Source organism: Fundulus heteroclitus, chromosome 23 (genome assembly GCF_011125445.2).
Source record: "Fundulus heteroclitus isolate FHET01 chromosome 23, MU-UCD_Fhet_4.1, whole genome shotgun sequence".
Lineage (NCBI taxonomy): Eukaryota > Metazoa > Chordata > Actinopteri > Cyprinodontiformes > Fundulidae > Fundulus > Fundulus heteroclitus.
Window position 1 is genome coordinate 34,393,533 of NC_046383.1, and position 14,431 is coordinate 34,407,963.

Consider the following 14,431-nt stretch of genomic DNA (forward strand, 5'->3'; position numbering starts at 1 on the left):
CTGCCCGCCACCGCCCCCCTGTGGACAGTAGCATGGAGTCTGTGACTCCAATCGATGATTGGCGTCACAGATGCCTCAGCTCAGTATCATCAATGATTGTTTAAAATGAGAAATACTTTATTTCCGTTTCAATGAAAAATAGATTGTGGTACCTACACTTTTCAGTTTTTTAATTAAAGTTGAAGCGAACAGAAATGTCAAGAACAATAAAAAGGGATGCGTTGGCCGGGAATCGAACCCGGGTCAACTGCTTGGAAGGCAGCTATGCTAACCACTATACCACCAACGCCACGACAGCTCATACATCCGGGTTTATCATATGATTACACCAATGCATGCTGGGACTTTTTTTCCTGTTCCTTTTTAATGGTATCACCACAGATGTAGTACACTTCCTGGCCACCAGCGCTAGAGACAGTCTTTTACAACTCAGTTACAACTTTTCTAAAAGTTTGATTATGTAAATACAGGTTCAATCTTTGGGGGTAAAGAAGACTCGTCAGTCTTCTTAGTATTCATTAATAGCACTTTTTGATAAGGTGTGGATTGGTTCAAAAGATTTGGTTTTTTGGCCTTTTATTCTGATTAAAATGTCCCCCTGTTGGCTCTGTTAAAACCTTTGAGCTCTCCATGTGAGTTGTTAGGTATTCTTATAAAAAAAATAGTTTTCGTCTTTAAAATTCAGTTCTTCTACATTCATAGTGTTCCTAAATTCTGTGTATTCTTGAAAAAAGTTTATTATTTATAAGGTTCCGATTTTTATAAAATGTGCCTGAACTGAAGCCAAACTTTTTTCTCATAAGATAAAAATATTTCAATTTGTATAATTTTAGAAAGTGTTTTGCTTCTGTTTTTTGTAAACTTTATTTCAATTTATTCACATAGCACTAGTTCACAACAGCTCATTTAATATTACCCAGTCCAAATTCAATTCATATAAATCCAAATATTCCAGTTCAATATAATCACATAGTTAGAATCTGATTTATTTTAATTAGATTAGCAGAATTTACAAAACATTGGATCAAAAGGTGAGGATTCGTTAAATCTGATGTCCTTTGGCCTTCAGTCTGAAACATTTGTTTTTTTGACCGAGATGATAATATAATGGATGAATGATATTTATTGTAGTTTAAACATGAAGAACAACCCGACTTTAAACCAAGTTCTACCCTGGCTGGGATTAAAGTCCAGGTCCACCAGCAGGCCTCGGTTCTGCGGCTGTTGGAGACAGGCCATCAGAGCTAAGCTAACTGCTGGAGTGAAACCCTCAGGAGACCAGCGCATTCAGTCATTACCCGTCTTTCCTCTGGGTGGCGCTATAGATCAAATAACCGCAGCTCTAGATGTTCTTCAATAGAAGCTGTTGAGTTCCAGGTTTGTATTTTTTTGTTTTTTCCATTTTAACGTGAAACTTTGTGTCCTTGTCCCTAAACCAGTCTGTCCCCTGGTCTCCTTCAGGCTCCCGGGAGCCATCGGCTCCTCCTTCGGTTCTTTTCCACAGAGCTGCTATGAGGCAACGCTGGAACTTGACTGGTGAAGAGTTTTTATTTAGAGGCCCCAAAGTGATGTCCGTGGGGGTCTGTGTGGGTTTGTGGGATCCTACATGTCCTTTGGGCCCATGGGAGTCCGTGGGCACTGTGAAGTTCTGTGGGGGCCCCTAGAGGCCCCTGAAGATCTCAAGGGCCCTAAGGGTGTTCGGGGTCCCTTAAGGGGGGATATTCTTTGAATATCTAAGGGACCTCTGACATGTTTGGGGGGGGGGGGGTGCATCAAGGTCTTTGAAGATCTCTAAAGGTATTAGTAGAAAGGGACAAGAAGTTCTCCAGGGCCCTTAAGGGTGTGTGGGGTCCCTGAAGGTCTGTGGGTTCTTTGAATGAAAGTCTTTGTAGGACCCATTGGGGTCTTTGGGAATCTCTAAAGGTATTTATTGGGGGATTCTATGAAGATCCCAGAAGTTTTTTGGGGCCCCTGATGCTCTGTAGAGGCCCTGAGGATCTCCTGACAGACATTGAAGCCTAGGAAGGTCTGTGGGCTCCCTGAGGGTCTGCGTGCGCTGATGAAGCTCTAAAAGACCCCAAATAACAGCGAGGGCCCCTAAGGTGTGTGTGTGTGTCTGTGGGGGCCTCATCACCAACGGGTGGAGCAGGTGTTTGCTCGGTTGGATGTTGACCGTCGGAGCGAGACGTCGTCGAAATGTCCAGTTTGACCTGCTGGTCTCTATGACGACCACCAGCCTGTAAACAGACGGCGAGCTTCCATTCAGAGACGAAGAGGAGGAGGAGGAGGAGGAGGAGGAGGCGCTGTGGGAACCCGCCGAGGAGGAGAGAGGGAGAGTGTCTCTGTGACTTTTACTGTTTCTGTCAGTGTTTCTGTGAAAGTCGGGACCGGGTGTGTGTGGATGGACAGATGAATGAACAGAAGCGTAATTAAATCGTCATCCTTCAGCTTGCTCTGAAAGTCCGTCTCCTCCTCCTCCTCCTCTCTGTGCGATGCGCCGAAGGAGGCCCCGGGGTCTGAGGCATGGGATGGGGGGGGGGGGGGGGGGGGGGGGGTACACACAGAGCGGACGCTCCTTCTTTCAACCGGAGGACGAATCAAAGTCGCTCCTGTCAGAGAAAGTTAACGGATCGGGATCGCTGAGATTTAAATAAAACACAGCAGCTTGACCCAAACCGGCTCTGGTTTGTATAACAGAACCGCTACGACCAGAACCAGAACCAGAACCAGAACCAGAACCAGAACCAGAACCAGAACCAGGACCAGAACCAGAACCAGAACCAGCAGGGGGACAAAGTCAGACACAGATGATCAGGACAGGAAATAAAACACTGTGACAGAAACCAGTGAACCCAAACCAGCACCAGTCACAATCTTCATCACCGTGAACACCATGATGATGATGATGATGGTGTTAATGACGGTGATGATGATGATGTCAGTGCTGAAGCCCATAATGATGATGATGATGATGGTGGTGATGAAGACGGTATGAATGGACTGATGTCAGCGTGAGCCGCTGCAGTGAAACAGTGCGGCTCATTAACATGCAGCTTCTGCTGAGCTCTGCAGAGAGTCTGAAGGTGACCAGCTGCCCTGTGCTGATAAACAACAACAACAGTAATAATGATAATGATAATAATGACACCAGGACCAGCAATAATAATAATAATAATCATAATAACAACGAGGAGGAGGCTGAGCTGCGCTGATGAGGCTGCTTTAGACAGCTCATTAGCGTCTCCAGATTAATTCAGACAATAAAACATCATCAGTCAGCAGAGCTGCAGCTGCAGGGATCAATACTGGGAGCGAGCAGCCAATCAGACGGCAGGACGAGGGGAGGGACGATGAATTTAAACTGTGACCGAGTCAAAAAACAGACGGACAGCGGCCCGTTCAGTCCATCTGAACAGTTTTAATGGAAAAGGGGCGAAAGCAAAGCAAGCCCAATTCATCCGTCCTCCACCGCGGTCCACATCCAGAACAAGGCGCAGATCTGAAGTCTTTCTCCAAACATTCCTCCAGAAGTCTTCAAAAGTCTAAGCCATGCTACCCTCTTCCTTTCAGACAGGAACCTTCAATCCTTCCTGCTGACTGAGCTCCTGGTCTTTTCTCTGACCTTGGCCTGGACCTGATCAGACGTCCCCTCCTGGGAAGGTTGGCTGGACCTGAGATGTTCTCCTGTAAGCTACCTGACCTCAGGTGTGCTGGTGTTTTAAAGAAATAGACTTTAAAATCCTTCTGTTAGTCTATAAATCCCTGAATTAGCACCTAAATACATCACAGACTTGTTATCAGGGCATCAACCCTCCAGACCACTCAGGTCTTCTGGCTCCAGCCTGCTCTGCAGAACCAGAACCAGAACCAGAACCAGAACCAGAACCAGACAAGGAGAAGCAGCATTTAGTTCCTATGCTCCACTGATCTGGAACAAACTCCCAGAAAACTGTAAAAGTGCCGAAAGCCTGAGTTCCTTTAAATCAAGATTAAAAACACATTTGTTCAGGATTTTAACTGTTCTAGTTAAACTGTTTTAGTGAAACATCATTAGTTCAACTTTGTAGTCCAACAGTTTTTAAAATTTGCTTTTAGTTTCTATTTTTCCATGTTTTATTTTGTTTCTACATTTTATTCCAACTTGCTTTTATTCTGTTTTCTTGTCCTATATCTTAATCATGTAAAGCACTTTGCATTGTCTTTGTGCTGAAATGTGCTCTACAGATACATTTGTCTTGCCTTGTTGACGATTCTCTGTCATCCAGGTCATGATCAATCAAAAAAAAAAAAAAAAAAAAAGAAGGTTAAAACGCAAAAAATAAAATAAAGAAAATAACCAAACTTCTATTCTGAAGCTGAAATTTTATTCTATGTTTTATAAAATTTCAGCTTCAGAATAGTTCGGTTATTTTGTGTGTTCTTATTTTGTGTAACATTTTATTTATTTATTTATATATTTATTTATTTTTGTACGCAGTTGTGTCTCTGAGGTCATCGCACATGTCTGTGTGGCTCGGTGTTGTTTTAACGACAAAAGTGACAAAAACTATCGTTTTCTGCAGGTGCTCACACTGACGATGATTGGCTAATCAAGGCTGATGTTCTCGTCATCTGAACAATTCAATTTTATTTATATAGCGCCAAATCATGAAACATGTCATCTCAAGGCACTTTACAAAATCAAGTTCAATCATATTATACAGATTGGGTCAGATTATACAGATCTGACCCAGAACCAGAGCTCAGGACTCTCATGGTCCGGTCCAAAGCCAGCAGAACCTGGTTTACAGCAGCATTATGGGACCACACTTCCTCCTTTCTTCTTTCTTTTAGCCCAAAAGAGACATAAACCGATAAAATCGTATTTTATTTTCCATATGTTCAGTTAGTCCTCCTGATACCGGTTCTGATCCAGTATCAAATAGAAAAGACTCAGGACTTTTCCTGCGCGGACATTGCTCTGTTTACGATGGACCGTCTGTTTTTACAGATGTCCCAAACATCTGGACCAGGAAAACACCTCAGGGTTCCCCTACCTGGGCCCCTGGCGGCCCCGGGGGGCCTGGGAGTCAGAGTCTAGTTTGTCCCGTAGAAAGAAGCGGGTTCCCTTTCTTTTTTATCCGGATCGGTTCGGATGGGTTCGGCGCCGAAGCGGTTAATATGTCTCCGAGTAAACGGACACCGCGCACACACCTGACCCCGCCCACCCGGACAGCCCCGCTCTCAGCAGCGAACTCCCCCTCAGTCGGTCCCGGAGCCGCAGCGGAGCAGCAGGAGTTCGGTCCGGACGGGAGGAGCGCGGAGAGGAGACCCGCTGTTCGGCCCGGTGGCAGGAGACACCATGAAGCTCCTCCTGCTCCTGATGATGATGATGATGGTGGTGATGAAGGTGAGTAAAGTTCTGGGTCGGTCCGGTCCGGTTCGGTTAAGTCAGTGTGAGCGTGTGATTGGCTCCATGAGCAGCAGATGAAGACAGGGTGGGTTTGATAAAGACAGGGGCCCCGGGCTTCATCAGGGGCCCCTCAGTCCAGCTACAGTCTGTGGTTCTGAACTTTTGGGTCTGGTGGACGCTCGCACCTCTGGTTTCTCCTGTGTTCTGTGCAGCCGCCTCGATGGTTCTGGCTCAGATGTTCTGGACGTCTGATCTCGTGGACCCGGTTTGATGTCCTACGTGTGACATGAGGAGGTTCTTGCGAGTCCAGATGACACCGGGCTCTGAGAATCGTCCAGAACCGGGAGACAGAACCGTGAAGGCTTTATTGTGTGCGAAGCAGGCGGGTTTCTGGCGTCTGCAGGTGGATGTGGGTTCTGAGCGGCACCAGGCGGGTCTCACCTGGACCGGTTCCCCCTGTAAGACGGCGTGAAGCTGTTAAAGTTCCACAGAGGGACCGTCTTACTTTTTATGAACCCTCTGTAAACAGAACACTGGATCCAAACAGAGGTCCGGTTGGATTGATCCGACACCAGAAGTCCCACTGGGTCTGACATCCACAACCAGACTGATTACCAGAACCTGGAGTCCAAAATCCTGCGCCGCCCATTCATTGTGGTTCTGGTGGTTCTGTAACTGGGCGGAACCAGGAGGTACTGGTCGTAGCTCCAGTTCTGATCCAGCTGTGAAAGTTTTCATCGGGTTGTTTTCGTGTTTTCCCGTCCTTCACTCCTCGGGCAGCGCCGCTCCTCAGCAGGAGGAGAGGACAGGAGGTGGATGTGTTCTGACTCTTGGACCGGACCCCTGGTATTTAGAGGGAGGCGGGTTTAGATCAGATGGTTCTGGTTTGTAATCTGAGCCTCAGACGGGTCTGCGGTGAGTCTGCACAGTGGGCCTGTTTGTTCTGAAACTTCGGACTTCCGTTCAGAAGTCTGTTATCTGCTCCGACGGGGCGGGGAGCTTTGGCCGTTAATGACCAGAACCTGTTGTCTCCGTGTTCTGGTCCGGTCCGAATCTCTGCTGAAACGTGTTCCGGTCAGCAGCAGGAACAGAACAGAGGAGGCTCTGAGCCCAGATCACACGTGGGCGACAGATATGTGGGTAGAGGGGATGAAAGGAAAGGTTGTACGTCCGTGTGGAATCAGAACACCGCCGCCGAGTTCTGATCCAGAACTGGATCACAATAAAGAACAAAAGAATCCTTACAGCAAAATCACTTTGTGCAGAGAATGTTGTTTAAGGAAGACACATTCAGGCTCTCTGTGCCTGGAAAACATTTTATCAGAAGTTTAATTCAACATAAACTAGGACTGGACGATAATTCGATAACAATATATATCGACTGATAGTTTTATATCGATGATAGAAAAAAAGGGTAAATAAAAAGTTCAGTTGAACAGTTTTCCTTCCTTTTACATTCTAGTCATGTAAGCTAATATTACAGTCATTACATCGTCCCAACCAACTGGACTAAAAAAAAAAAAGTCCAGTTGTTTTGTTTTTTAACTTTTTTTGGAATGACCATGACCTGGATGACTGAGAATCTTCACCAGCATACGGTCGTCTTTGTTTTATACTCCTCAACAACACATCTTCATATACAGGTAAAAGAGGCTAACAAGATTGTCCCCTTTCAGCTACTGTAATTAAAAATGGCCAATGTGGCGTCTTCCATTAGGTGCACCGCCACCTTAGAATTTATCAACAACTCATTATATTCTATTCTAAGAACACTTTCCTTTTTAATGCAATTGTTATCAGATTTTTGCAGAATATGTATTTATAAAAGCCAAATTGGTTAAACACTGTCCCTTCAAGGTGCATTTACCGCCACCTACTGGACTGGAGGGTGGACATCAATGATAGTCAGAGGGAATTTACTATATATATATATATATATATATATATATATATATATATATTAAGGCTGGGCAACGATTAAAATATTTAATCGCGATTAATCGCCCTGATTAATCGCATTGTATTTACAAACTCCAAGAATGAATTCAAAAGCAGTGTAAAGAGCACTTTTATTTTAATGTTCTGCTGCCATATGAACAAAAGTGTTGTAACATTTGTAGCACTTATCAGTAACACATATTTAGTGTAAAGCTCAACTTAAACATGTAAAACAAAAAATAGCAATAATAATAAATTAAAGCTTATTGCCACTGACAGGGAATTCTCTTTATGGGGAAAAAATCTACCAAAAACAGGCAATTTCTGAGGTAACCGCAGGGAGCAGCATTACCATTTTATGTTCAATACCAAAGTTTAACTTGGCAGTGGTTACAACTAACTTGTTTCTGTCATATTCCATGCTGGAAGAACTTTAACCTGAAATGCTTGCTAACTCGATATGCTTGCGTTGCTTGCGTTTATTTGACGTTAACACGCGTTTTTTTGTTGTTGCTTTCTCGCGTGCATATAGTGAATGGCAGGGAAAAACAGGCAAAAACACATGGATACTTTGAAACGTGAAGCGACTTCACCGACGGCGTCGATGCAGACCCCCCCCCCCCGCTCCGCACAAAACTTGTTCCGTTCGCCAACTCACCGCCTCGCCTAAGCAAATTCCTGCGGGAAACACCGCCTTCCCCATGTCAGCTTTGTTTTTTTCCGGCCAGCACCTTTCTTCCTCTGAATCCGAGGTTTGGCTGACAGCGAGGTTATTGGCGCATTATCGCCACCTACTGTTCTGATTCAAACCCCTACACCGCAGCAACAGACCTTCACAAAATAAAAGCATGTGAGCAACATGCGTTAACGCGCGTTAAAGAAAATATCGCCGTTAATAGTCTATTGAGTTAACGCGAAATTAACGCGTTAACTTGCCCAGCCCTAATATATATATATATATATATATATATATATATATATATATATATATATATATATATATATATTGATATTGATATTGATATATATATATATATATATATTGATATATATTGATATATATTGATATATATTGATATATATAAATATATATTTTTCTCTGCCTACCTCCTTTTCAAACAAATTATGTGAAAATGTCTCATGGTGTATGAATGTATAAATAAACAAACATTTCTAGAAATCTCTTGATTCCTGACGTTACATATTTACATTCTTCTGTGTGCGTGTTACATGCTATGAGGAGATGTTGAGCTGTTTCTGACTGATCACAATAATTAAACGCCCCCGTTTGATGTTTTCCTACGCAGTAAAGAGAAACTATGGAGAGTTCTGTGGCCAACACTGCCTCCTCTCTTCCCTATAGGCCTATTACTCCCCCACGTTCTTTGGAATATTATATAGATGTCATTATTGTCCCATTGCTCTTGCCATAATCCTAAGGCCTTTGTTTTGAATAATAGATTTCCCGTCAGGTTCGTTAAGTGGGAAGTTTATGTCACACGACCATCAGAACTGAGTTTCATTCAAACCCAAGAGCAGAAGCAGAGTTCTGGACCGATCTGCTTCAGCGTGTATCACCAGCACCCCTGGTGGTTGTCAGAGGGATCACAGCTTTGCCTCCCAGGCAGCTGATTGAATTTTGATGATTTGTTTACAGACCTTCGGCAGCAGCGTAATGACGGAGACGTTCTCTGACAGAGGAACCAGAACCAGACGCTACGCCGTCAACCCACTGGGACACAAGTGGACTCACCACAACATCACATACAGGTAGACCAGCACCAGAAATATCTGTACAGGTGAGCAGGAAGCAGACACGGCGTCACCCTGAGCCTATTACAGGTGACATCAGAGCTTCCTATTAAGATGTTCTAGTGTCAGAAGCTTTGAACAGATCCACGTATTAATTTGCCTGTTAAGGCATAAAAGGCAGGGACTGTTTGTCAGGTGAGACGTTACCTGGGCTGAGCTACCTGTGAAGGTGAGCTTTGGGTGGATTGATCTTCTGGTCGAGCAGAAAACCTTTTTTGATCGGTGATTTGAGAAACTTCTGACTCTCAGGGTAGGTAGCAGAAGCTGCTAATGGGCAGCGATGAAGAGTGAAGCATAGCTCCTTGGTTAGTGTAATGTCAGACCACCCATGGACTTCATCTGTGAGGCTTTTACAGAGTCAGGGTAGCTTTGTATAAAGCAGCTCATTTAAAAGCATGGAGCTACTGTCAAGCTGCGAACGCCTCACATGCGAGTGCATATCGACCCAGTTTGCTGGTGTTTGACAGTCCAGGAATAAGAGAAAGTCTGTGGGCCTCCATGAACAGAGCTGGTGTTCTAAAAGCCATCAAGGTGATGCTCGGGTTAGAAAAGCCCGTTGACATGCCGTCTCTTCCTCATCCCAGAATCATCAAGTTCCCCAACACTCTGAACAAGGAGGACACCCGGAAGGCCATCAGCATCGCCTTCACCAAGTGGAGCGACGTGTCGCCGCTGACCTTCACTGAGATTACTGACAACAACGTCACCGCTGACATCACCATCGGTAAAACCAGCCGTCAGGAAATGTTCTGATGATGCTCTGCTCCGAGCATTATTCTACCTCCAAGCCGAATTTAGTTTGGATCATTCAGATTTCACGGTTAAACCCTCCAGATTTCCTTTGAGACTCTAAAGCTGAGTGAAATGAGCGCTGGTGGATCTTACGTCCTCTAAGCTCATGAAAACGTCTGTGATGCTTTAGGTTTCTACACCTTTAACCACACCGACTGCTGGTGGTCTCCTCTTCATCCATGCTTTGACGGCCTGAACGGAGAGCTGGCTCACGCCTTCCTGCCGCCGCGAGGAGAGATCCATTTTGACAACCACGAGTTCTGGATCCTCGGGAAGTCCAGGTTCAGCTGGAAACAAGGTAAAACCTCGGCACTACCAACACTGAAATGATCTATCGCCTACATAATGATATTCTCATTTTATGCAATAGCACAACTACATTCATAGTGTGAACCCGCAAATAAAATTAATTATTCTGTCTAATTTCTTTCATTTTTATACCAACCATATATGTAGTGCATCTTTTTACCCACAAATTGTGCATTATTTTCACTTTTTGTGGTATTAGTGGCCTTTATTTCAAACTGGAGTGACAAACAGGGTTGAGAAGAGGAAGAGGAGGAAGATGTGCATCAAAGATCCACGGCTCAGGTTCCTCTTCAAGAGGGTTACAAACACATGGTTGCTTTAAACTGCATTTTCCTTTCAGGTCCTACCTTCCCTATCTTTATTTCTTGCTCTGAAAATTCCCTGTGCAATATTAAACTGTACCAAATCTACAAATTTCAGAACTTGTGGTTTAGAAAAGGTTTTATTTGAGTCTCCATGAGTCCAAACATTATGTTTTTACCCTTATTGCTCATTTTATGCATTGTGCATTTTTCTTCTCAAAATTCCAAAGATTATTTCCATCTTTTTGAACAAATCTAGGAAATATGGGGTTTTCTTGTGGTCCAAAATCACAACGTTTCGGGAACTCTTTCAGTGAGTTTCTTAGCTATTTTAAATTCCACAAAATCCATCTGTAAAGTAAAGTACGGCCAGAAAAACCACTAGACGTGTCTTGATTTCATTTGGAGGAATATTGTTCCTCCCTTCCTGTTCTGATGTAATCGGTTTATCTTAATAGACAAGAACCATCAGCAGAACTTTAGAAATCAAAAAATCTAAATCTAAAAATCAAAAGCAGTAGCTGCTTAAAACAGTAAAGATGATGTCAGACTTAGGCCTGTTTAAATGAAAAGGATTGTTTAACTTCTGATTCTGCTGTTAAAGGAAAATAAGTTAACTTTGGTCTTATTGCAGATCTACAGAGAGCTAAAGCAACATTTCTACTACAGAGGTTCCTTTAGACTAATTTTACTCTTTATCACTCTTTGAATGAAAAAGTGATTTTATTCAGCTTAACTGATTGAACTCTGGTGATTCCTGAGCACAGACGCCTCCTTTTACAAATGGACAACCAGAACCCTACATGACCCTGAACCGGTTTTGGACTTCTGACTTGAATCCACAGGAGTCTGGCTGAACGACCTGGTCCAGGTAGCGGCTCATGAGATTGGTCACGCTTTGGGTCTGTGGCACTCCAGGGACCCCGAGGCTCTGATGCACCCCAACGCCACGTACACCGGACAGAGAAACATTGCTCAGGATGATGTGTGGGGGATCCAAAGACTCTACGGTACAGACCCAGAACAAAAACCTGTTCTTTTTCTATGTTCGCTCTGAAGTCTGGTTGTTCTTTACCTTCTCTGAGCTGCAGTCAGGTCTGAGTCTGTGGTAGAGTCAGTGCTTAGGATGTTCATGTCAATTCAGCTCGATTCAGTTTGTTTATATTATGCCAATTCCCAACAAACATAATTGAATTGCTTTATTTGGGGAATTGCATTTCAGTTCAGCCCATCAAAAAAGACGAAGATGGCTACAGACAGGTGACTGTGCACTGCCACAGAGCGCAGAATAGAGAAAATAATTCATTGGGATGGTTGGGGGGGGGGTGCATTTCTCGCACCGTCTCTCAACAGGAACAGTATGAGATGTTAGTAGTACCTGAATGCAGCATGTTGTGTTTGGGTGTCTGCAGGATGCCGGGACAAGAAGAGAGTCTGCGATCCTTGGGCTCGACTTGGATTCTGTGAACGGAGAAAGACGTTTATGAGGAAGAACTGCCCCCAGCGCTGTGACCTCTGCTATGGTGATGTCTGACCCTAAAGTCCTCTATAGTACCATGTAGTACTCTATAGTACTCTATAGTACTCTGTAGTACTCTGTAGTACTCTGTAGTGTAGTAGAATGGGTCTCTGTGCTCTCTCTGACAGAACCAGGACCTTGTCTCTGGTCTGAAAGCTTATATACTTATTTTATTCTCAACACAGAGCCCCTAGATGCAGTTGCCACACCAACATCGCCTCCAGCCAACGTAAAGATCAAGATGGTTGCTCGAGGGAAGGTGGTGGGTTTCCGCTGTGGGATCAAAACCCCCCGTTCGCCCCCTAAAGTCAGGTCAGACTGCTGAATATTACTGATCAGCTGGACCCAGCACTACGCCACTCCAACCATTCCCTCCATCATCTTGCATCTTCTGACTTTTTTTTGCTGCAGCTGGTACAAAGACGGTGAGCAGATCCTGACCTCCATCCCCGGTTACATCGTGATGAAGGACAGAGACCTCCGCATCATCGCAAACGAGTTCAACGAGGGCATCTACACCTGCCGCATCCACCGGCGGGGAGACATCGTGTCGGCCAACTCCTGGGCCATCCGGCTAAAACCAGAGCAGCCGTCCAACAGCTGAGAACCTTTGCAGGGATGGACGGCAGACGCCGAGAGGACAGGGAGGCTTTTCCGGGGAAGTAAAAGGCCCTGAAGGAAAATCTATCAGTTTCTAGGGTTGGGTGAGCAGGGAGGTTTCTGATGATTCGTCATTAAACTCCAGACTGTGAGTTTGCTGGCAGCTATGAGGTACCAACAGGATGTTTCCAAATCATCTAATAGGGAAACATGGACCCAAATCCCACAGACCCCTTGGCAGATGTTTAGCGGTCTTACTGGAGTTTCCTTTGCTCTCCTTGTGATTCACCGTCAGTTAGGCTCCGTCAGACAGGATGAAGACCCTCTACTACTTGACCTCAGCTTTATCTGTGGAGTTTCTTTTGCTCCCGGGATTTTCTGTGCCTCCGCCATCAGTTTCAGCCTTGCAACGAAACAGGAAACACCGTCGTCATTATTTCCATACCTGACCAGGTATTCTTTTCAGTGTGAATGATCTAATAAAACTGGAACCACTTCAGCCCTCCAAGCTCTGACGGGTGCATCTCTGCTGAGGAGACGGTGCAGAAGAGGAGGAGGTTATCTTACTCAGGCGGGGTCTCTATCAGCACCGTGAGAGGATGATAGGGTCTCTGTGCAGAACCTCAACCACATCCAACCTTCTACTGTGACCGGACTGCGGCTTTGCAGTACTGACTCAGTTCTGCTTCGAACTCTCAACAACCAAACCACTCCAGTCCACGGCAGTCACCAACCTGCACCTGACTTCCCCAGACCCCCAATACAACCCCGCCAGCATAATAAGACCTCCAGGATCTCACCGTGGAATTAGGATGCATGCTCAAAACCTTCAGGGAACCCGGTTTGGTTAGGACCCAACTGTGTTCCTAATTAAGCCCTGGAACACCTCACCAAGGTCCTACAAAGATCATCAGGCTGAATGTTTGCTTTTCTCAGCTCTGACGGTCCATCCGGTTGACTGAATTTATTTCTGTCATACAGAGTATTGCTACATGGGTCTTTAAATTCCCACAGCCGACATCTATCAGCGTACCAAGTTCCAGTTTCTAATGTAATAATAGAAGCGTTTTGATACGTGAAGCAGCTGTAATAAACGTTTTCTCCCCATTACAGAAAGCCAATCTTTATTATCCTCCCTGGGAATGTTTGGCGTGCTGAAGTTCCAGTTTCTGTTCAGATTTAATGAGTTCATTTCTCAGATTTGAACTTTTCACTCAGATTAGTGGGAAAAAAGATGAGGGAAAATCTAATTTTGTGTGTGTTTTACTTCATTTAGGGAAAGCTGGGAAACATCTGAGAGCAAACTTGTTTCAGAAATGTACTTGTCTTGGAATGTGTCTGAATGATTTAACTAAATTTACTTTTTTTGTAAAGTGCCTTAACTGAATTACATTGAATAGAAATCACTCAGCAGTGAGCAATGAAAGTTCAGCTTTCATTCACAGAAGACAGTTTAGACTTAATTACAATCACTTTAACTACAGCTTCAGCTTATTTAATGAAATCTGAGCCTGAAAACCACAATAAACATCTGTAAATGCTAACATGCTAACGTTAGCAACAGTTGAGCTAGGCAAAACTGAAAGCTAGCCTTGATAGCATTAGCTGGCTGCTATTGCTCCAATAACAACTGTTATGGTTGGTGTCCTGTGCTAGGTTTAACGTTAGCGGTGGGATGCTAACATTGCTATCAGGAACTTTTTTCTTCTTTTTCTCGCTACGCTTTACTTCTACAGCCAAGGTGTCCAAACATTTTACTGGGGGATG

At 44.4% G+C, this 14,431-nt stretch overlaps 1 protein-coding gene and 1 non-coding gene across 2 annotated transcripts; one reads left to right on the forward strand and one right to left on the reverse strand.

Annotated features, from left to right (window-relative positions):
• Positions 1-217: 217 nt before the first annotated feature.
• trnag-ucc lies at positions 218-289 on the reverse strand. The gene has a single exon. It is a non-coding gene; the product is annotated as a tRNA-Gly (tRNA).
• A 4,925-nt stretch (positions 290-5,214) lies between these two features.
• On the forward strand, positions 5,215-13,774 carry mmp23bb (matrix metallopeptidase 23bb). Its single transcript, XM_012856984.3, has 8 exons — positions 5,215-5,389; positions 8,988-9,100; positions 9,727-9,866; positions 10,065-10,232; positions 11,391-11,555; positions 11,958-12,068; positions 12,250-12,376; positions 12,476-13,774. The coding sequence occupies exons 1-8, from the start codon at positions 5,342-5,344 to the stop codon at positions 12,666-12,668; spliced, it is 1,065 nt and encodes a 354-aa protein (XP_012712438.2). The 5' UTR covers positions 5,215-5,341; the 3' UTR covers positions 12,669-13,774.
• The last annotated feature ends 657 nt before the right edge of the window (positions 13,775-14,431 follow it).